Source organism: Lepidochelys olivacea (assembly GCF_965140295.1).
Source record: "Lepidochelys olivacea isolate rLepOli2 genome assembly, chromosome: 12".
In the NCBI taxonomy this organism is placed as follows: Eukaryota; Metazoa; Chordata; order Testudines; family Cheloniidae; genus Lepidochelys; species Lepidochelys olivacea.
Window position 1 is genome coordinate 964,641 of NC_140422.1, and position 24,131 is coordinate 988,771.

General features: G+C 48.3%; 1 protein-coding gene across 2 annotated transcripts in view; it reads left to right on the plus strand.

The window, feature by feature from the left end:
• The window catches only part of WDR59 (WD repeat domain 59), a 92,147-nt gene that overhangs the window by 64,397 nt on the left and 3,619 nt on the right, over nt 1-24,131 (plus strand). For both annotated transcript variants that reach the window (XM_084644280.1, XM_084644279.1), the window contains exons 20-26: nt 8,293-8,426; nt 11,445-11,526; nt 13,752-13,864; nt 18,354-18,501; nt 18,598-18,670; nt 20,781-20,907; nt 23,950-24,092. In XM_084644280.1, coding sequence (XP_084500406.1) covers nt 8,293-8,426; nt 11,445-11,526; nt 13,752-13,864; nt 18,354-18,501; nt 18,598-18,670; nt 20,781-20,907; nt 23,950-24,092 — 820 coding nt within the window. The remainder of the gene's footprint in view (nt 1-8,292; nt 8,427-11,444; nt 11,527-13,751; nt 13,865-18,353; nt 18,502-18,597; nt 18,671-20,780; nt 20,908-23,949; nt 24,093-24,131) is intronic.

Here is a 24,131-nt window from a genome sequence, read left to right on the forward strand (position 1 = left end):
AAAGTAAAAGAGGAATCTTTAGGCCCATTGTAAGATTCCCATTTTGGGGATTTTACCATAAACACTGTGCCAGGTTCCAGTGGCCGATGTTCCTGCAGGCCCCAAGGGAGGAGCAATGTGAGCAGCTGGGTGGCTAAGGAGCCTGCGAGAGAGCTCCTTACCTTACCTGGCCCAGTATCTCCAGCCAAAGGCAAAGAGCCTGGCTCGCTGCTCAGCTTGGGCACGGCCCTGCTATGGAGTCAGCTGAGCCATGAATTCATGAGCTCTGTTAGCAATGGCATCGTCTTTAGTGTCAAGGCCTGTCAGCCCTCTCATGCTGGAAACCCTTTGTGAGTTCCTCACGTGGGCTGCTTAGAATCATAGAATATCAGGGTTGGAAGGGACCTCAAGAGGTCGTCTAGTCCAACCCCCTGCTCAAAGCAGGGCCAATCCTCAATTTTTGCCCCGATCCCTAAATGGCCCCCTCAAGGATTGAACTCACAGCCCTGGGTTTAGCAGGCCAATGCTCAAACCACTGAGCTATCCCTCCCTTCTCCATAGCATTCTTGGTCTGCCTTTGTAGTCCTGTGAACACACAGGAAAATCTCCCTTTCACCACCCCTGACTGCTCTCCAGGTAGCACACCAACAGTCTGCCACAGTTGTGGGTTCTGGGGCCATGGCAGGCACCAGCTATGTTAAATGTAATGTGTTCAGGCTGGTGCTTAGCTCTATGCTTCCAGCACCTTAGTGAGGAAGCATTTTCTAGTGCTTAGAGGGCCGGGACTCAAGAGATCTTGGTTCTGTCCTCGACTGCATCACTGCCTCGCTGTGTGACCTAGAGCAAGTCTCTTCACCCCTTTGTGCCAGTTACAATAATATTCCTCCACCTCAGGTGGGAGGCTTAGCTCATTAATGCCTGTAGAGAACTGAGGTCCTCCAAAGGAGCCAGTGATGGGCCGAGAGACAGCAGCCCCCTCCCTGCAGAACCTATGGCTAATGTCACACTGCAGAAGGAAGGGGTGATGCTTCCGATTGGACCTTGATTTGAAATGGCCCTTTGTGGAACACTGTGGAGTAACAAACTACAGGCCACAATGCCCCTTGCTCCCTCGGTCCAGGCTTTTTTGGATTTTAGTTATTTATTCTTTTCTTTTTCTTGGTGCCTTTCTTCCTTTCTCATCTGGGGTGTAGTGTTTTCATGCGCAGATGTCTCTTCGCTCTGCTCGGCGGCGCTGGTCCATACAAGCAATTAACGACTTCCCGGTACTGTGTGCTGTGCTAATGCTCTCCTTCCCTTACCCTGTCTTCTGCCCAAGAATAAAGCACTCCCTGCCTGACCTAGGCTAACCTGAACAACAGGCTGTTCCATTATTAGACCCAGTGCCAAGAAGGGGTAGATGGGGTCATGGAGTAGGGGAGTTGCACTATACACTGAACCTAAAAGAGTCCAGAGAATTAAATATGATAACACTTCTGAATGGGCGGTAGCATCTGTAGAGAGACAGATCCCAAACTGTAAGAGTATACTAGTGGGCTTGTCCAACCCAGCCTTCTGATCACGAAAAGGCTGCTGAGGGAGATCAGAGAGGCTAATAACATAGTAGAAAAGGATGTACTTTACTTTCAAGGAGTAAAGGGAGCAATTAAGGAGGCTAAGGACATTGCAGAAAAGCAAAATGATTTCTTTGCACCAGTGTGAGGATCCGTGAGTCCTGAACCCATGCCCACAGGCGCTCAGGCCACTGCTGGATCCACAGTACCACCTAACAGCTCTACTACTGACTGGAGAATTGGGAGCTGTCCACTAAAGTTACTGCCCAGAGGTACCTGATGGGAGGAGCTCTTGAGTATGCTATTTAAGCTAGAAAGAGACACAGGAAGTTGTCTGTGCAACAGGTTGGATCCTGGCTTGCTGCTACAGACCCTGACTCCAGCCTTGTCCCCAGTTCCTGACTTTGACCCTGTCCTATTTCCGCTACTTGCTCCAGTCCCTGAATCCTATCACCCTGGTGACTGACTGCTCTGGCTCTGACGAGGCTATGGCTCTTTGGTTTCTGAATCAGCACTGGTGCACCTGTTTCCTGTCTGACCCTGCCTCCAGCTTTCAGCTCCAACACCTGACTCTGGACATATCTGTTGGCTTTTGGTTCCTGAACACTGCGGTGATCACCAGGCCAGACCGCCCACATCCCAGTCATTGGTACCAGTCTTCCATAGACCCTGACAATCAGTCAAAACAACCGAGGAGGAGGGGTCACGCCTGTCCCAGGCCTTCTCTTTTCAGATAAGGACAAGGGGTCAGAGATGGAGATTTCAAAGAGGTCCTGGAACAAACTGCTAAAGAGCAGCAAGTCTCCTGGACTTCGCAGCATCATCCAACCATTTTAGAAGAAAAATTCACTTAAAGGAAGTGGTTGAGCTGCTGACAAAAACCTGCTATCATGAAAATCAGCTGCTGGTTTTTAATTCAATAGATTTGCTACCCTTCGGTCCTACCTCTAAAAAAGCAGTAGGGATTATTTTGGGAATGACAGAGCAGTAATCTGTAGTTCAGTACCAGGTACATGGTTGAGCTCTAATTAAAAATAGAATTATGGTACACCTAGAGGAACATGATACGATAGCGACAGACCAGCATGGCTTTTGTAAAAGAAAATTGTACCTCCGTAATCTACTACAACTCTATGAATGTGTCACCAAAATAGTGGCTGAAAGAGAATAGAAAGACATAATTCATTTGGACTTTCAAAAATCCTTTGAAAGAATCCGTTGCAAGAGGCTATTAAGGAAACCAATGTTCTGATAGGGTGAGAAATAAAGTTTTACCGTGGATCAGCAACTAAGACAGAAAACAGAGCTAGAGGAAAATGGCCAGTTTTCCAACATGGCAAAAGTTTAAGTGAGATGCTCCAAAGTTCTATCCTCAGGCCAGTGTTCAATTTATTTATCAATTATCTGGAAAAGGGAGTGAGTAGTGAGGTGTCAAAATGTGTGGATAACCCATCATTGCTTAGATGAGTCAAGACAGGAGAAGAGGAACCTAATTTGAGTGAGGAACTACAGAAGGACCTAACCAAGCTAGGTGACTGTTCAGCACAACAGGTGGAAGGAATTCCACAATGAGAGAAGCAAAGTAATGCTCACTGAAAGGAATCCTCTGAATTGAGGAGTGTGGAGTGAAATATAATTGCTCAGGAAGCAGACCTGGGCATCACTGAGGACAGTGCAATAGAAACCTCTGCTCAATATGCAGCAGTCACAATGTCAGGATGTGTAAAGACTAGTGCTATCCATAGTATTAAGGCATTCTAGAAATCAGTCTACCAAAATGTTAAACAGAAAAGTAGACACTGTCGAAAATAAGTGTCTGAAAAATTCTAAGCGTTGGAAGGAAAGACTTCACCACCAATGTAGAGATCTGAGAAATTACTCACCAACGTCTCATTTCCACTAGAATTAGAAGAAAGCCCTGGTTGAATTTGGGGCATGTACTTTGGATGCCAAGAGACAAACTCCCCTGGGAAGCTGTCAAGTGGAAAGCAGCTGGTGTGAGGAAACTCGGGCATCCTAGGGAGAGCAGACCAGTCAGTCTTACCACTGTACAGCAGACAATGACAGAGCGGAATAGCAGAGTCTAGATTCCACTCTGTGCCCCAGTATTGGCACAGGAAGGATGCCATGTAATGATTGTATAAACCAATAGCACGCCCTCACCTGGAAAACAGTGTTCAGTGCCAGTCACCCTGCCTCAAAAGAGATACAGAAGAAATCGAAGGGGTTTTTGAAGACAGGCAGCTAAAATAGTTAGAGCCACGAGGGGAATTCCATATAAAGAGAGACTCAAAAGATGGAACTGTTTAATTTTAGAGAGGAGGAGACATGATGGAGGGATACAAAACAATGCCTCATATGGAAAAAGTGAATTACTTTGTTTCATAACCAAGAGCTGGGGACAGTCAGTGAAACCCCATAAGCAAATGTAAAACTGATTAAAAAAAAATATTTTTATGCCCTACATAACTATCATGTGACCTTTCTTGCCACCAGAGATCACTGAGACTGAGAACTTAGGGGGAGTCAGAGAACAATTAGACACTGATCAGGATAATGAGACTATCCACCAATTACATGAGAGAGGCATCAAACCATCCTGCTTCAGGGCAGGAACCAGCCACTAATGATGATGAGGGTCAGGAAGAAATAGTCCCCAAATGGACAAGTTTTTCCGTAATTGCCCACTTGGGATTTTTTGCCCCTTCCTTGGAAGCTGCTGGGACTGGCTACCAGGGCAGACATTGCAAATAGCAAATCTTAATGTTGCAGAGAAGCTTGTTCTAAAAACCCTGGCAGTTTGGTGGCCAGGCAGGTTTCGGACACCTGTAATTGGAGTTTACTGGGGTTTGTTGTTCAAAATACAAGGAGGAGAACTTTTTGAGCAAGAAAGACTTGACAAACACACTGCGCCCCACTGGAGATTTCATGAGAAGCAGCTTGAACCTGATCTGGAGCTTGGTGAACTTAATCCTTGGCATTGTCTGCATTCTCCCCTCCTTCTATCCCTCCACCCCATTAAAAGAAATTTAACCCTTGAACCTCTCTATCTCTGATGTGCCCCTACATTTCATGGGGCTACCTAAGACACTGCCTGTGTCAGCAAGATCCTGAGGGGAGACACGAATGTTCAGTAGCCCCATTCCAAGAGGAGCATGCAGGATTTTGTAACCCGCTCTGCTGATTATGCAGGGATAATTGTGGTTGCTACAAGCAGTCGGTGGCTTATTCTTGGGCTGTCTGTTTCCACATTTAACCCGTTTACTGCCATCATTATCACCTCAGATTGCAGCAAATGGCACCCTTGGGCTAGCTGTGCAGTCATTACTCAGGGCTGTTCCCCACAACCATCCCCTTCCCCATGACTGTCTGAACACTCTCGGTTCCTTCCTCTTGATGCTCAGAGGAGCTCAAGAATCTCAATTCACTGTCACTAGCTATTTCCTTTCTCTCCTGCCTCTCCTCTTGGGCTCTCTGAAGCAGCTGAGGAGATGCAGTTCCCACTGGCTTGGATTCTAGATTGCACGAAGATAGAGGTAGAAAGGTTGGGGACAAATGACCCAAATTTTCCACCTGCAGCTTCAAGTACAATGGGGGCAGACTCATTAATTGACAGTTGAGCACCACCCATTATGTTCCCAGCCTCTTTAAACCTGAGCAGCCAATTGCAGGCTAGTGTGTCATGAAGGCAGTGGGGCACCATCAGCCTGTGGCAGAGCCCCCAGGGAGAAGCGCATTTCCTGTGCCTCTTGAATGCTGTGGACAGAGGGGTGTCTTTAAACCATCGAGGAGAATGCTCCCTGGGAAACAAGTTGAGCAAAAAGGGAGATGGAACCTTGTGTGATCTTTTCCCAAGCCCCGTGCAATGACAGACCCAAACACGGGACACTTCTGACCTTGGGTAATCCTGCCTTAAAAGTGCCCAAATATTGCCCAACTGAGGGCTACTCTTGTGGTTTGCCAATCATTTGGACCAAGGTGGAACGTCACTTGGGACCTGCAGTCTCCATGGGCTTCACCTCACTATTACACGTGAAGGTTGATATGGCTCACGTTTGGCTGCCCACACCAAGGCTGTCATCTCCTGCCGCTTCCTTGGCTTTCTGTCCTACTGCCACTGGTTGGTTGAAGCAAGCAGGACTTTTAATTGGAGCTATCTCCACAGGCACAGCTCTGGGGGGGGGGGTGGCGGGGACAGAAGCTGTAGGGTAGGCAGGGGGTGTGGGTTTTGTAACCACCATGTCATCTAGCTCTACTGGTGGAGCTAGGCCAGTGAACAATCCTGGGTCCAAATTTTGCAAGTATGTAGACAGCCCTTATCCAAGGGAAGGGGGAAGATTTGATTGACAGGCCCAGTAATCAGTTAATGTCTTCATTGTTTTGCCTGCCCTGTTGACATCTAGCAGTGTAAATGATCCATTCGTGGAATATCCCATTCTTCCATCCTCACCCCCCCCCCCGCCCAAAGTGACTAGTTTACTTGTGGAAAATGCTGTGTTTTGTCCATGTTCTGAGTCTCCAAAATGCCTCCCTAAAGGCAGGCGGGGTTTGAATCTGCTTTCAGTGACAGAAGGGCAGTGTGTGTGTGTTTCAGAGGAACCTACTTCAGTCTGGGAGAATTGTCCATCTGTGAGTGCTGCAGAGCAGATGGAATCCTCTCCCCTGCTGGGGCCCGCTAATTAACGGGTGGCCACTGTGTGGTACACTGCTCTCCAGAGTACTCTGCTGGCATACCTCTGCCAGAGTCGGTGGCATTAGACCTGCAGAGAACAGGCCCTGCGCCTGCAAACTTGGGTTCAAACGTCTGCTCCCTTCTGACCCAAGGAGGTTCCTGGTCAATGCTGTGTGGGGCACAGAGTGGGGAAGCATGCATGCTATAGCGCAAAGCACATTCTCTATTTCCTCCCTTCCCCCCATGCACTAATGGCTACCTGCTGTAAAACATTGATACTTCTGTGGGTATCCTCCAAATAGATCCAGCCTGCTCTGGGAAGTCTATCGGCATTTTCCATTGACTCCAATGAGAGCAACGTCTGGCACGCAACATATTGATCAGTTTCAGGGAGCAGTTCAAGGAACTACTGGACTAAAGGCAAGCCCTGCATATCAGAGAGGACACTGGCCCACACCCTACAGAGTGATCCCACTCAGAGATGAATTCTGATGCTTTTAGGAACAAATACACAATGCTGTTGAATGTCAAAATTTCTGCCCTGATTCTCTGGGGTTTGCACAGCTGGACGTGAGGGCAGAGCCCTGGTAGCTGGATTTTCAGAGGTTCTGAGCAGCATCCACAGCACCCCTTTTGATGTAAATGCTCAATGCCTCTGAATATCAGATCATACCTGTGCAGGCTACAGAAGTATGGGTGGGGCTTTGAAAAGCACCCACATCTGCCTCATTGAAAGTCAATGGGATATGTGCTCCTATGTCACCCTGACCTTAAATCCCATCCTAGACTCTCTTTAAAAAAATCTGTCCTTCACTTACCTGCCAGAGCCCAGGTCCAGACCCTCCGGGCTCTGTCTCACCTGTGCCATCTCAACGAGGTAAGGAGCGTGCATTCCTTCTTGGTTCTGTGTGGCAGGTTCTAGTGATGACCTCAGCTGCTGCATGGCAAAACCCAGAGTCAGTAAGGGAGGAATTAATTTTAAATGACCTTTAAAAATCAAGTGCCTGTGTGTGTAATTTTTAAGCCTGCCCAGTCTGTTCCTGTGCAGTCAGGGCGCGTTCAGCAGACCCTTGCTATTTCACTCTGCTCACCAAGAGATCCATTGCCCATCTTGGATTTTCCAGGAATCAAAGGCACAATCCGAGAGCATCACGTAGCAGCCAGTGTCTCCTGCAAGACATTGCTCCAGGCCCTTTGTGTGGTCAGGCCACTGCATGCACCCACTCCTCTCCCTCCAGTGGTGGGCCGACAAGCTGAGGAGTTGGAAGAGGCCAGGAAACTGGCCATCTAAAATAATTGATGTGGGTGGCCAAAGTAGTTTTATACATCCTGGCATAAAGGTGAAAACTCTGTGGCCATTTGGGGAAATGCTTGGCTTCCTTGCTCTGTCTCCTGAAATTAGCCGGTTCTGAGTGGCGACTGCTGTAGGAAGGTCGTGGGCTCCTCTGATTGAGTGTTGCCACCAGGCAGCCAGCTTTTATTCTCAGACAGAAGCATTGGTGAATGCTGTAGACAAGGAGGCACTGGAATCCAAGTCACTCCCACCCTGGTCCTAGACAATGACACACAAAGGACCCATTAGAACTAGGTAGAAGAGACAACATGGGCATGTCAACTTCTCTTTGTAACTCTGGTCTGAAGCTAGCAGCAAATAAAGGACCTCCTCCCACACATCTCTGCTCAGAGCTCTTGCTGAACTCAGTGGTCGTCCTGTGTATAGTGGGCTCTTGGGACCAGACCCAGAACCATTGAAGATATTTTATTGGTCCTTCTGCCACCCTTTCTGCGTATTATTGGCTTGCTAGGTATTGATTTGTTTTTACTGCCTACCCCCCTGGAATTTGTAAAATCCCTCTCAAGCGTGTGTGTTTGCCCTTGGGCTTGCCACTTGCCTGGCTTTCACTTCCTAGAGATGGAGACACTTGTTAATTAATGTAATTATTATTGTTCTTCGGGGGGGTAACACACAGCTTTCGGAAGGCAGGGGTGGGTGCTGCTTGCATTACTCCTGATGCTCATGCATTGTTCCTGCCCTGATAACAGCTGCTGTCTTCCTCCCTCAGTTACTTGTTGCCATCTATTCTGCAGAAATCAAGGAGATGGAAAAGCAAGCGTGAGGGGACAGATGCGAATAACCGACCTATTAAAGCTGCTGGCAAAGTCATCATACAGGATATCTCTTGCCTGCTTCCCGTGCACAAATCGCTAGGGGAGCAGTACATGTGAGTACCAGCCCACAGAGCCCTATCTCTAGCCCCGAACTAAGGTGGCCCTCAATGCCACCGCTGTGCTCTGCAGTGTCAAAATCAATCAACATCTTGTTCCACTGAGCACCATCCTTCACCTCTTGCATCATTCCCATGGTGTCCCTGTCTACCTAGGAGAGATGGCTTCTTTCCCAAAAACTTCTGGAAGGGATGCATGGTGAAGGAAATGTGGGAACCAGCGCCAGCCCTAGCAGCTGAAAATTGTATATCTGGCTGTTGCAGGACTTCATCATTTGAAACAAACATTGTGAGCGTGGGCCCCTTTTCATAGGGGTGCATGTTAAAGGAGAACTCTAAAGGGTTGGTTTTGGAATGGGCTTTCGCCCTTTTTTGCTTCTTTACAATGGATGAGGAGGCCTGGAAATCCATAGCTATCTGTTTATCTCTCTATCTACCTACCTATGCGTGCACATACACTCAAACACGCTTCCTCTCTCTTGCTCTCAAAAAGGTGTTTTCAACTTTGTGTGCGCGCGCGTTGTGACAAGATGGCCAATGTTCATATGGTGGGACGTGCCCTTTTCTTGGGGGGGAGGGGGGCCCTCGGAGGCATTAAGACGCCACCCCTTGCCCCTGCTCTTGGGTGCTGAGGGCCCTGCTAGTGGCCCAGGAAGGCAATAGAGGAGGGAAACGGGAGGGGTCTGGGTTTGCTCCTTGCTCTGAATCCCAGCCCCTGCAGGTTTCTTACCCTCAGTCCTTCAACGCTGTGGGGAGGGAGTCTCCCTGTCCTGCTGCAGCAGGGTCTCCCTTACCTCAGTTCTCTGGTCTTCCAAATCTCACAACAACCCTCCACGCTCCAGTCCTCTCTCCTTCCTCCTCCCCCTCTGACTGTGTCAAGGTTCCTCCCCCACTCTGAACTCTAGGGTACAGATGTGGGGACCTGCATGAAAAACCTCCTAAGCTTATCTTTACCAGCTTAGGTCAAAACTTCCCCAAGGTACAAAATATTCCACCCTTTGTCCTTGGATTGGCCGCTACCACCACCAAACTAATACTGGTTACTGGGGAAGAGCTGTTTGGACACGTCTTTCCCCCCAAAATACTTCCCAAAACCTGGCACCCACTTCCTGGACAAGGTTTGGTAAAAAGCCTCACCAATTTGCCTGGGTGACTACAGACCCAGACCCTTGGATCTTAAGAACAATGAACAATCCTCCCAACACTTGCACCCCCCCTTTCCTGGGAAATGTTGGATAAAAAGCCTCACCAATTTGCATAGGTGACCACAGACCCAAACCCTTGGATCTGAGAACAATGAAAAAGCATTCAGTTTTCTTACAAGAAGACTTTTAATAAAAATAGAAGTAAATAGAAATAAAGAAATCCCCCTATAAAATCAGGATGGTAGATACCTTACAGGGTAATTAGATTCAAAACATAGAGAACCCCTCTAGGCAAAACCTTAAGTTACAAAAAAGATACACAGACAGAAATAGTTATTCTGTTCAGCACAGTTCTTTTCTCAGCCATTTAAAGAAATCATAATCTAACACGTACCTAGCTAGATTACTTACTAAAAGTTCTAAGACTCCATTCCTGGTCTATCCCTGGCAGAAACCAGCATATAGACAGACACACAGACCCTTTGTTTCTCTCCCTCCTCCCAGCTTTTGAAAGTATCTTGTCTCCTCATTGGTCATTTTGGTCAGGTGCCAGCGAGGTTACCTTTAGCTTCTTAACCCTTTACAGGTGAGAGGAGCTTTCCCCTGGCCAGGAGGGATTTCAAAGGGGTTTACCCTTCCCTTTATATTTATGACAGACTGCCTGAAGATTTTATTAGGTTCCTGACAGGGCCTTAATTGACAACAGGTGCTCCAATTAACCTGTAGCAACCCTCCCTAGTCTACAGGGAACTATGCCTTAATTAGCCTAGGGCTTATATATTTCCCCTCTAACACTCTACCACTGTTCTCTGGCCTTCCTGTATCACAGCATATTAATTTCAGGGCTGTGCATCTGTATTGTGAGTGCTTTCCTCTAAATCAAAAGTATGGAGGTGCTGAATCTTTATTAAAGACATCCTTTCTCCAATGTGCTAATTAGTCATTGAAGTTCTAAAGCAAACAAAAAAACAGATGGGAAAACTCTTCTTTCAATTGCTACACTTTCATTTCCATTCTAGTGATCTTGTCATTCTCCCTCGTCAGCAGAGGACCTTTGAGGCGAGATGGTCCCTAAATGTCATGTGTTTTTAAAAAGGAAAAAAAACACAAAATCCCTTCCCTACCTTTTCTATCATAAAGAAGCAAAAATAACCCAGCCACTGGCCAATTGTTTCACATTTGCAGGTTGTCTTTAAAGGGGGAGGGTCTCTTTCTGGTCCATTTGCTTGTAAGGTCTTACGCAGTCTTTTCCCCAGTACTCCCTGATAGGAATGGAAGCAGATGAAAGAGAAAATCATGGGGGTGTTTAGGGGAGCTGTGTTGCCGCCAGTGAGCGTGAAATCCGCCAAGTAGCTGTGAAGTCCATGTACTGCCTCACTAATCCCTCAGTGCTGCTGGAGGCTTGTCAGTGGTGGCATGTCATCCCACCCAGGGTCATACCTGGCTCCCCCTCAAAGTCTAGAGCTGGCTATAAAATGAACTGACTGGTGGATTGAATGGTAACAATAATTTGTAAATGGGGCAGCCCAGATGGCTATCAGCTTCTGGGTACAAGAACAAATCTCAGCTCCACATTGCACCAGTATGTCACCATGGTAATAACTCTTTGGTGGTGGACCATCTCCGGATGACTGTCAGAGCAGATCCTGCTATTCACTGTTGGATTGAAACAGGGCATTGTGCAGTGGACACTCTGTTAGGGCGGCTGGATGGCATGCGGTCGGGTGTCTCTTAATGACTGTGGAGGAAATGCTGATCGATCTGACCCTGCAGTGTGATTAGGGAGTTCTGTCCAGTAGTCGTGATCCATAGCCAACCCTCCCTTGGCAAGTAGTGTGTCAGTAAGAAATGAGCCCTCTTTCTTTTTCAGACTGAACGTCAGTAACATTCAGGAGACCTGCCAGAAGAATGCCTCCTCAGCCCTGGCAGTTGGACGTAGGGATCTCGTCCAGGTATTGGGCTTGCCCTTTATCTAGAGCACAGCAGCTGAATGGGACGCCTTAGTGAATACGTTACTCTCGCCTTGTCATTCTCATGCCATCATCCTGGATTTCAAGGGCATGGCTGGGTCGTTGGGGCACAGCAGTCGCTGCAGAGACCACCTGGAAGGGTTAAGACGAGTCGTCCCTGGTAACTGGGGCAGAAGCACTGACACTTTTGTAACATCTCATTGAGAAATCCCTGGCCAGGCCAGCAAATGGTTCGTTTCAGACCCTTTGCCAAACCAGCTGAGATGACTAGGTGCTCTGAGAATTTCTCATAGGCCAACCTAGACACAGGGCGTGCTACTGTGTCAGTGACTGGAATGGCCATGCATCAAAATCACTGCAGCTGCTGTAAGCATTTTGGCAAGAGGAACTCTCTCTCTCTTCTCCTTGTGGGGCTCATACCCATAGGGACGAATACAAAAGGTGGACAGCCTGTGCCCCAAAGACCTTACAATCTAATAGTGTTTCATGTATTGAGACCTTCCTTTTCTCCATCATGCTGCTTACTTTGCATTGGATTCCACTGGGCCGGTGAAAACAGACTAGTTTCAGTTTCATTTTGTTTGTACTCTGTTACTTTCTGATTCTCCTACCTTAGCAGGATAGTCTGATGTTTGTGTTGCAAACCCTCCAGCAAAACGTTATACCTTTAAATCACTATTTCATTTGATTTGCTTAAGTTCATACAAATGTTTCAATTCATTTTAAGCTTTTTTAAAAAAAAGTTTTAAAAACCTAAATGTCGAGCCTTAAAAATATTTGTGTTACTTAAATATAAACCACAAACATTTTCTGATTCACGTGATGTAAGGATTAAAAGGATCCAATAGCACATCATAGGAAAGGCTAATTCCTAGAAGGATTTACTGGCTGATTGCTGCAGTGCTTACACCACTTTTGCATTTCATTCCCCCACCTGCACTGCAGCATTACAGAAATGTCCTGCTCCTCAGCTGAGACCTGGAGCCCCGAGCTGCAGCATGACAATTTCCCAATGTCCCCTTATGAGCCTGCTTTGTATGAATTACCCTGCTTTCTTCTGGCCCCTGTGGCCTGCTGCTTCACTCAGGGCCTGCTTTGCTTCTGTACTTCAATCCTTTCCAATCTCCCCAGGTACCACAGTGCTGCCACACTCCTGAAATTCCCTGGCTCTGTTTCTTTGCATTCTACGTTCTCTCCACCTTCCTATTCTCTCCCATGTTCTCAGCTCTCTTGTCTTGTCTCTTACCTGCCATTGCCCTTCTAACACCTCCCTCCCTGCCCTCTTCCTTTTCTGTGACGGAATCAGTGGTTCACCCTCAGCTAGAATACTGTGTGCAGTTTTGGTCACCCCATCTCACAAGGATATAGCAGAAAACTTAGCAAGGGGTTAAAGACTGGTGAGAAGAGTGAATGAGTCCTAGAGAGATGTCTCAGTGGAGAGAGATTGAAAAGTCTGGGACGGTTTAGTTTAGAAGGGAGACAAATCAGAGGGGATGTGATAGAGTATATAAAATAATGAATGGGTTAGGTATACAGATGGCAAATGAGGTGCTCCTCATGCATAATAAAAGAACAAGAAGCGTTCAATAAAACTGAAAGGCAGCAAATTTAAAACTGATCAAAGGTCAAGTGTTTTAATATGTTGTAGTTCACCTGTGGAACTCATTGACACAGTGTCACAGAGGTCAAGAGCACCATCAGATTTTAAAAATCAGATTAGACACTTATTGATGATGATAACCTCCCACTGCCTGGCATAAACCAACCTCAAAATGGGTGGGGGTTAAGAAGAAACTCCTCCTATCAACGATTTATTCCATAATTGTTCCCTAGGGAACTTCTTGCACATTGCACTGAAGTATTTGGTGCTGTCCGCTGTCACAGACAGGCTAATAGACTAGATGGACCCCTGGTCTGGTCTGTCAATGGGGTCCCTCCCCAACAGCTAACACTGCTTTCCTGCAGCTAAGAGGTAGCTAGTTGGTTCACATGACTGACTGATCCTCCATGATTATGGAGCCCAACTCCAAAACCATCAGGGTTTGGCTGATTCTGGGGCCTCTAGCAAATCAGCTGTACCTGTTAAGAAAGAATTCTGCCATTATTGAACCTTGCATGCCTGACTGCAGCGCGAGGTCAGAGCCCTCAGTGCAGGTATATTTCTGTTTCTAGTTGTCTTTGACGCTGTTTCTCTTGTATCTGTCCAGGTCTGGTCACTGGCTACGGTAGCCACAGATCTCTGTCTTGGACCAAAGTCTGACCCGGATTTGGAGACGCCCTGGGCTCAACATCCATTTGGACGTCAGCTCCTGGAGTCCTTGTAGGTCTCTGAAGGCTCAAAGCAGGGGCAGCGGTAGTCTCTGGAGCAGAGCTGTTCAGAGCTGAAAGTTGTAGGGTCTTGTTTCAGACTCAGATGAGAGGAGCTGCTTGCTAATCCCAATGACTTTGAGCTAAGAGATCCTGCCTAAAGGCTGATGCAGGGATAACCAGTGCATAACCTCTAGTTGTGGAGTTCTCTAGCACTTCTTGTGACTGCCCACACCTTTAGTATGGGGTTATAGGACATGGGGAGACTGCTCCATCTCCATCGTGAGGTGCACGTTCATGGGACAAAGGAGGGAAGCCACAAATCTGTTTATTGCAAATAGAAGGCAGCCCTGGCACTCTCGTCAAGTGACTACCTGCCCTTCGGCTGAGCTAAGATTAGCTTCTGCTCTGATGTATGTGTATGGTACACTATGTGGTGCTCCAAGACATCTGGATTGACTAGCACGGAGGAGGCCTGATGTAAGAGGGAACTGCTGCTTTTATCCAGGATTGGAGGATTGGGCCAAAAGAAATCTGATGAGGTTCAATAAGGATAAGTGCAGGGTCCTGCACTTAGGACGGAAGAACCCAATGCACAGCTACAGACTAGGGACCGAATGGCTAGGCAGCAGTTCTGCGGAAAAGGACCTAGGGGTGACAGTGGACGAGAAGCTGGATATGAGTCAGCAGTGTGCCCTTGTTGCCAAGAAGGCCAATGGCATTTTGGGATGTATAAGTAGGGGCATAGCGAGCAGATCGAGGGACGTGATCGTTCCCCTCTATTCGACATTGGTGAGGCCTCATCTGGAGTACTGTGTCCAGTTTTGGGCCCCACACTACAAGAAGGATGTGGATAAATTGGAGAGAGTCCAGCGAAGGGCAACAAAAATGATTAGGGGTCTAGAACACATGACTTATGAGGAGAGGCTGAGGGAGCTGGGATTGTTTAGCCTGCAGAAGAGAAGAATGAGGGGGGATTTGATAGCTGCTTTCAACTACCTGAAAGGGGGTTCCAAAGAATCATAGAATCATAGAATATCAGGGTTGGAAGGGACCCCCGAAGGTCATCTAGTCCAACCCCCTGCTCAAAGCAGGACCAATTCCCAGTTAAATCATCCCAGCCAGGGCTTTGTCAAGCCTGACCTTAAAAACCTCTAAGGAAGGAGATTCTACCACCTCCCTAGGTAACGCATTCCAGTTTTTCACCACCCTCTTAGTGAAAAAGTTTTTCCTAATATCCAATCTAAACCTTCCCCACTGCAACTTGAGACCATTACTCCTCGTTCTGTCATCTGCTACCATTGAGAACAGTCTAGAGCCATCCTCTTTGGAACCCCCTTTCAGGTAGTTGAAAGCAGCTATCAAATTGTCTCTGTAACCTCAACAGGGATTCCTTGAAATACAGCCAGCTCTCCTGGACTCCTTTCCCCTTCAAGTTAGTCCCCCAGAGGATCCTGGCCATCCATTCCCTGAGGGAGTCGAAGTCTGCTTTCCTGAAGTCCAGGGTCCGTATCCTGCTGCTTACCTTTCTTCCCTGCGTCAGGATCCTGAACTCAACCAACTCATGGTCACTGCCTCCCAGATTCCCATCCACTTTTGCTTCCCCCACTAATTCTACCCGGTTTGTGAGCAGCAGGTCAAGAAAAGCGCCCCCCCTAGTTGGCTCCTCTAGCACTTGCACCAGAAAATTGTCCCCTACGCTTTCCAAAAACTTCCTGGATTGTCTATGCGCCGCTGTATTGCTCTCCCAGCAGATATCAGGAAAATTAAAGTCACCCATGAGAATCAGGGCATGCGATCTAGTAGCTTCCGTGAGCTGCCGGAAGAAAGCCTCATCTACCTCATCCCCCTGGTCCGGTGGTCTGTAGCAGACTCCCACCACTACATCACTCTTGTTGCACACACTTCTAAACTTAATCCAGAGACACTCAGGTTTTTCTGCAGTTTCGTACCAGAGCTCTGAGCAGTCATACTGCTCCCTTACATACAGGGCTACTCCCCCACCTTTTCTGCCCTGCCTGTCCTTCCTGAACAGTTTATAACCATCCATGAAAGTAATCCAGTCATGTGAGTTATCCCACCAAGTCTCTGTTATTCCGATCACATCATAGTTCCTTGACATCACCAGGACCTCCAGTTCTCCCTGCTTGTTTCCAAGGCTTTGTGCATTTGTATATAAGCACTTGAGATAACCTGTTGATCACCCCTCATTCCCAGTATGAGGCAGGAGCCCTCCCCTCACAAACATTCCTGCCTGTGCTTCCTCCTGGTATCCCGCTTTCCCACTTACCTCAGGGCTTTGGTCTCCTTCCCCCGGTGAACCTAGTTTAAAGCCCTCCTCACTAGGTTAGCCAGCCTGCTGGCAAAGATGCTCTTCCCTCTCTTCGTAAGATGGAGCCCGTCTCTGCCCAGCACTCCTCCTTCATGGAACACCATCCCATGGTCAAAGAAACCAAAGCCTTCTCTCCGACACCACCTGCGTAGCCATTCATTGACTTCCACGATTCGACGCTCCCTACCTAGGCCTTTTCCTTCCACGGGGAGGATGGACGAGAACACCACTTGCGCCTCCAACTCCTTTATCCTTCTTCCCAGAGCCACATAGTCCGCAGTGATCTAGAGGATGGCTCTAGACTGTTCTCAATGGTAGCAGATGACAGAACGAGGAGTAATGGTCTCAAGTTGCAGTGGGGGAGGTTTAGATTGGATATTAGGAAAAACTTTTTCACTAAGAGGGTGGTGAAACACTGGAATGCGTTACCTAGGGAGGTGGTAGAATCTCCTTCCTTGGAGGTTTTTAAGGTCAGGCTTGACAAAGCCGTGGCTGGGATGATTTAACTGGGAATTGGTCCTGCTTCGAGCAGGGGGTTGGACTGGATGGCCTTCGGGGGTCCCTTCCGACCCTGATATTCTATGATTCTTTCCCTCGCCACCTTCCAACTGAATGTCTTGATTTGGCTGCCAGTTTAACAATCAAATTCCCTGTTGTTGCTCCAAGTACAAACTATCTCTTGTCATCCAGAGAGCTTTCTGGTAGCTACCTCCATTAAGGCCTGATTGACACTTAGACCTCTTGCACAGCACATTACCTACCTCATGACATTGATCTGAATCTGTTTGGACAGGAAGTGTTGATAGCCGATGCTAATCTGTTCTGAAGCTTAGAATCTGCTTTGAGTTGCTTTGCTGACAGCTCTGCCAAACCTGCTATATGGGCTCTGCCCTAGTTCTGCCCTGGTATGGGAAAGAGGAACAGTCCATTCTTATAACCATCCTCCAACCAGTGCCAATCTCTGTCCTTCACCAAGACGGTGAAGAGAACTCCCTTTGTTGGTGCTGCTCTTATGTTTGGTTGGGAGGAAGCATCTGTGGTTTGTATTGCAGTAAAGCCTGTGGATGCCAATCAGAAAACAGGGCCCTGCTGTGCTAGGTACTATACAGACACAGTTAAAAGATAGTCCCTGCCCCAAAAGAGCTTGCAGGCTACATTATCGCCTGACGATGATGGTGAATGAGGCAAAGGGGAGGAGGGAGAAGGGAAGTGGGAGATAACTACGTTAGTCAAATGATAATAAGTAGAGATCTTAGTTCACTATCTTCCTTGCCATGAACAGTTATCTCCACTAATTCACCTAGTTTGACCTCTTGACAATGGCCAAATCTGCTGTCTCTGTCTCAGGTACCAGTGTATTCGTAGCAGGGCTTTGGAGCTGTGCGCCGGCTCTGCTCTAGCTCCAGGCAAAAACCTGCAGCTCCGGTGCTCCGGAACTGCTCCAAGCTCCGGGCCAAAGCCCTGATTCGTAGGACATGGCACAATCTCCACATGTCAAAATAGATGAAATTCACCCCAAATCCCCATTCATCTCCTATTAATTATCCTGCTTGTAGAGAGCAGAGTGCACACTTTGGATCTCTCATTTGGATCCCATCTCTTGCCAGTGTTGCAGGCTGCTCTATATTAAATCCATCCCCAACCCTCCCTATCAACTAACTCTCTTTAGGAATGAAACTTTGGTCTCATCCCCGTTGCTCTGGCCTATAAGCTGGGGTTGGGGTCTGGGCAGGGAGTGGCCCCAGGAGCCTGAGAAGTCTGAGTATCTTCACCAAAATGATCAGACGGTGAGTCTCATGGCTCAAATTAACCTTGCTCCTGCAGAACTGCTCTTTGGAACTGTGCAGACCCCAGGATCCTAGGGCATGCCCAGTGCAGATGGGGTCCTTAAGAAACACCCCACAGTAAGGGATTAGGTACCCCCATGCGGAGAGGCATCATCTCTTGGGAATTAGGTCTTGATTGTCTATCCAACTGGAAGCTCTTTTATCTATTTATTTGTAAAGTAATGAAAAGGAGAGTCTATTTCCCCCAGACCCCATACACCCTCTGAGCAGCAGGGCATAGTTAGTTCCATAAGGTCCCCCAACCGCTGGCCTGCTGTCAGTGTTCCCTTTGGCTGGTGAATTCTGCCTCAGCTCCTGCTCTCTCCCTTTTCCTCCTCTCTCAGGCTGGCTCACTACTGTCAGCTCCATGACGTGCAGACCCTGGCCATGCTCTGCAGTGTGTTTGAGGCCCAGTCCAGGCTGCAGGGATGCGTGAGTTCCTCTGGACCCTTCCTTCAGCGTTCCTCCAACGGGCTCTCCCACAGCCGATATGTATGCACAGCCATTTCTTTCCAACTGCTTTTCTTGAAAATGTGAAATAGCTTTGGTTCGTATGTGACACAACTTCCTCTTGTTTCCACTCAACAGCCCAGCTTTACGTCTTCGGGCTCCTGTTCCAGCATGTCAGATCCTGGACTCAACACTGGAGGCTGGAACATAGGTATGGAGAGGCAGGGGAGTGGACAGGTAGAGGAAATGACTTTATTCGCATGAGCACCCTAGGCAATAAATGGCTATCTGTGGTGGTGATGGTGGTAAAGAATTGCAAGTGATTGTGGATCTGAGAAGCAAAGAGTAAAATTCCATGGTTTTTTTTGGTGGGTCAGGTACCATGGCTGGAAATGAGCATGACTCCAAGTGCCATCTGCCCTTGTTAATGGTTTAATGTTGATGTTTCTTCTGACTCTTCCGTCCTTCCATAGTGTGTTCTGTCAAACTGTGCACTGGTGGAACGAGTCTCCCTGCAAAATTCACCTGATGTGCACGAGGACTCCAGGTCACTGTCAGTGCGCTGGATGGGAGATCACACTGGAGCCAAAACCAGCTCTCTCTATGGCAGTGTCTCTCCCCATGGCAGATGGGTGGTGGGACAAACCACTCAGAATGACCCTATTACTAGACAACCTGTCTCTCTGATATTGGACTACAAGGAACTGAGGCAGCTTGCTTTGTCTAATAGAGCAAACCTTCCCCAAGCCCCATTCAGCTTTCGAGGACTTGATTCCAAATATCCGTCCCATCCCTTCTATTTTCCCGGGTATTTGTGACCAAAGATAAGTAGGTGGCTGTGGCTGGTGATATTTTGCTCCTCTCCTGGCTTGGCAGATGCTCCAGGTGACACTGCCTTGTTGCTGTGCTGGTCACACAAGGTGATATGGGATCATTGCTGCCAGAGCACTTGTCCACTTTGAAGCCAGTCATTCTGTACACCGCAGCCCATAGCCATTACCAGTTGGGACAATTCAGATATTTGCTGGAAGGGCTATGACCAGGGCCTTCGCGTTTTCTCTCTACTCCAGAGTTGTGGGAGAGGCGCTTGCTTCTTGACTTTGCGATGGCTTAGCTAGAATAGTGGCAGTCGGGAAGGCTCGAGTGTCGGTGGCAGCCCTTAAAAGTGACACAAATACTTTGGATCCTACAGGCATTTCCCACCAAGTTAACACTTTTGTTTCCCCAGGATCCAGCGTAATGCCATTTACATGATATTTGACTCTCAATGGCCTACATTGGGCCTAAGCAGCAGCAAACCTTTAATCGCTCCGTGCAGTTTGCAGCTATCTGTGGAATAGGGAAGGGAGCAGAAGCAAGGACAATCCCACTGATGTTGGTGTGCCACTCTTCTCCCTACACCCAGGGGTCATGCGCTTCTCTGAAAGATTTCCTCCATGAGGCCCCTTTTGATACCAGCCTCCTCACATGGCCCTAGAGGAACAAGAATCCTCCCCTCCCCCAGCCCAAGGTGTGGAACCCCTGACACCAGTGTGCTCCTAGCCACTGGGAATGGAACTGTACTGGTGCTAACTTTCCTACCAGCACCCAGCGGTGCAAGTCTCCTGTGAAGCAATCTGCGTGTTTTCATATGGGGTGGAAGACAGGTGTAGCCTTCTGAATCCAGATTTCCTGTGTCCTGGGAGCCTTCTCCCCATACAGTCATTGCATGGCCCCTTTGCTGGGGAGCTGGAGGGATGCTCGCAAGAGGCTGATTGCAAATGAAAGGGTTGGCTCTGGCTCCCTGCGATGTAGGAGTGTTTGTAATGGTGTAGACCAGGGGTTCTCAGCCTTTTGCTTTCTGAGGCCCCCACAACGTGCTCTAAAACTCCACAGCCCACCTGTGCCAAACAACTGGTTTTCTGCATATAAAAACCAGGACTGGTATTAAGGGGTAGCAAGCAGGGCAATTGCCCAGGGCCCCACATCACAGGGGGTACCGTGGAGCTAAGTTACTCAGGCTTCTGCTTCAGCCCCAGGTGGCGGGGCTCAGGGCCATGCAGCGGAGCTTCGGCTTTCTGCCCTGGGCCCCAGCGAGTCTAACACTGGTCCTGCTTGGCAGAACCCCGAAACTTGTTCACAGCCCCCGGGGGCGCCCCGGACCCCTGGTTGAGACGTACTGGTGTAGAAGACAATATTAACACTTCCTAGGGTGGGAGAGCACATAGCTGCACGTGCTTCCATCTAACTTTCACATCTCCTCCCCACATCACAGGGCCTCATTCATACCCCACTCATCACTGCCTTTCTGGGGCACATTAACCATCTTTTCACTTATGCAGCAAGCAAAGAGACAGAGCACACATTCACCGCCTGGTGCGAGTCTTCGCCTGACGACCTCCGCTACGGAAACCTGACGTACGCTGACCACCGGGAGCGCGAGAGAGATCAACACGACAAGAACAAAAGGTAGCACACAGCAACTCCCGTTTGTGCAGCTTCTGGGCAGTTCATAGAATCATAGAATATCAGGGTTGGAAGGGACCTCAGGAGGTCATCTAGTCCAACCCCCTGCTCAAAGCAGGACCGATCCCTGACTAAATCATCCCAGCCAGGGCTTTGTCAAGTCTGACCTTAAAAACTTCTAGGGAAGGAGATTCCACTACCTACCTAGGTAACGTATTCCAGTGTTTCACCACACTCCTAGTGAAAAAGTTTTTCCTAACCTAAATCTCCCCCACTGCAACTTGAGACCATTACTCCTTGTTCTGTCATCTGCTACCATTGAGAACAGCCTAGAGCCATCCTCTTTGGAACCCCCTCTCAGGTAGTTGAAAGCAGCTATCAAATCCCCCCTCATTCTTCTCTTCCACAGACTAAACATCCCCAGTTCCCTCAGCCTCTCCTCATAAGTCATGTGTTCCAGTCCCCTAATCATTTTTGTTGCCCTCCACTGGACTCTCTCCAATTTTTCCACATCCTCCTTGTACTATGGGGCCCAAAACTGGACACAGTACTCCAGATGAGGCCTCACCAATGTTGAATAGAGGGGAACGATCACGTCCCTCAGTCTGTGGCAATGCCCCTACTTATACATCCCAAAATGCCATTGGCCTTCTTGGCAACAAGGGCACACTGTTGACTCATATCCAACTTCTCGTCCACTGTAACCCCTAGGTCCTTTTCTGCAGAACTGCTGCCAAGCCATTCGGTTCCTAGTCTGTAGCGGTGCATTGGATTCTTCTGTCCTAAGTGCAGGACTCTGCACTTATCCTTGTTGAACCTCATCAGATTTCTTTTGGCCTAATCCTCCAATTTGTCTAAGTCCCTCTGTATCCTATCCCTACCCTCCAGCGTATCTACCTCTCCTCCCACTTTAGTGTCATCTGCAAACTTGAGGAGGGTGCAATACACCCCCTCCTCCAGATCATTTATGAAGATATTGAACAAAACCGGCCCCAGGACCGACCCCTGGGGCACTCCACTTGATACCAGCTGCCAACTAGACATGGAGCCATTGATCACTACCCGTTGAGCCCGACAATCTAGCCAGCTTTCTATCCACCTTAGAGTCCATTCATCCAGCCCATACTTCTTTAACTTGCTGACAAGAATACTGTGGGAGACCGTGTCAAAAGCTTTGCTAAAGTCAAGGAACAACACGTCCACTGCTTTTCCTTCATCCACAGAGCCATTTATTTTGTCATAGAAGGCAATTAGATTAGTCAGGCATGACTTTCCCTTGGTGAATCCATGCTGACTGTTCCTGATCACTTTCCTCTCCTCTAAGTGCTTCAGAATTGATTCCTTGAGGACCTGCTCCATGATTTTTTCCAGGGACTGAGGTGAGGCTGACTGGCCTGTAGTTCCCAGGATCCTCCTTCTTCCCTTTTTTAAAGATGGGCACTACATTAGTCTTTTTCCAGTCATCTGGGACCTCCTCTGATAACCATGAGTTTTCCAAGATAATGGACAATGGCTCTGCAATCACATCCGCCAACTCCTTTAGCACTCTCGGATGCAACGCATCCGGCCCCATGGACTTGTGCTCGTCCAGCTTTTCTAAATAGAATCATAGAATATCAGGGTTGGAAGGGACCCCAGAAGGTCATCTAGTCCAACCCCCTGCTCGAAGCAGGACCAATTCCCAGTTAAATCATCCCAGCCACGGCTTTGTCAAGCCTGACCTTAAAAACCTCTAAGGAAGGAGATTCTACCACCTCCCTAGGTAACGCATTCCAGTGTTTCACCACCCTCTTAGTGAAAAAGTTTTTCCTAATATCCAATCTAAACCTCCCCCACTGCAACTTGAGACCATTACTCCTCGTTCTGTCATCTGCTACCATTGAGAACAGTCTAGAGCCATCCTCTTTGGAACCCCCTTTCAGGTAGTTGAAAGCAGCTATCAAATCCCCCCTCATTCTTCTCTTCTGCAGGCTAAACAATCCCAGCTCCCTCAGCCTCTCCTCATAAGTCATGTGTTCTAGACCCCTAATCATTTTTGTTGCCCTTCGCTGGACTCTCTCCAATTTATCCACATCCTTCTTGTAGTGTGGAGCCCAAAACTGGACACAGTACTCCAGATGAGGCCTCACCAATGTCAAATAGAGGGGAACGATCACATCCCTCGATCTGCTCGCTATGCCCCTACATATACATCCCAAAATGCCATTGGCCTTCTTGGCAACAAGGGCACACTGCTGACTCATATCCAGCTTCTCGTCCACTGTCACCCCTAGGTCCTTTTCCGCAGAACTGCTGCCTAGCCATTCGGTCCCTAGTCTGTAGCGGTGCATTGGATTCTTCCATCCTAAGTGTAGGACCCTGCACTTATCCTTATTGAACCTTATCAGATTTCTTTTGGCCCAATCCTCCAATTTGTCTAGGTCCTTCTGTATCCTATCCCTCCCCTCCAGCATATCTACCACTCCTCCCAGTTTAGTATCATCCGCAAATTTAATGAGAGTGCAATCCACACCATCCTCCAGATCATTTATGAAGATATTGAACAAAACCGGCCCCAGGACCGAACCACTTCTTTCTCCACAGAGGGTTCTGTAGTTCTCAGAGTCAGCTGGAAGGCTGTATAGCTAGCTGTTCCGTGGTGGCATTACAGCTAATCAAGGGGGAGTTGGCAAGCCCTTAGTCCAGACTTTCACTCAGTTAGTGGCCTTGAAAGCTTGAGCAGAATTGGTTTGGCGCATTAAGTGATTGGCTGACTGCCTGTGAAATCTTTTCCTGAATCAGCTGCAGCGCGGGCTTCAGAAGAGAACCTGATCCTCCCCCACACATCCTAGTTCCGATGACAGATGTGGTCCACTCAGGCTCACTGTGACATTGTCATTCAAAAAATTATAACACTGTCTGAGAGACTAGGAAAATAATATGTTGCTCCGGTAGCTACCTGTGAAGTGACTTCATAGCCATTGCTGGTGGCTGGGTTGAGAATCGCAGCTAGAACTGTGGTGAGTGAACAGATCAAGTGACTGACTGTGTGGGTCCTTCCTCTAGGCTCCTGGACCCTGCCAACACTCAGCAGTTTGATGACTTCAAGAAATGCTACGGGGAAATCCTTTATCGCTGGGGTCTACGAGAGAAACGGGCTGAGGTTCTGAAGTTCGTCTCCTGTCCGCCCGACCCGCACAAGGGAATTGGTGAGTGTGTAATTCTGCCTCTTCCAGTTACCCTGTACT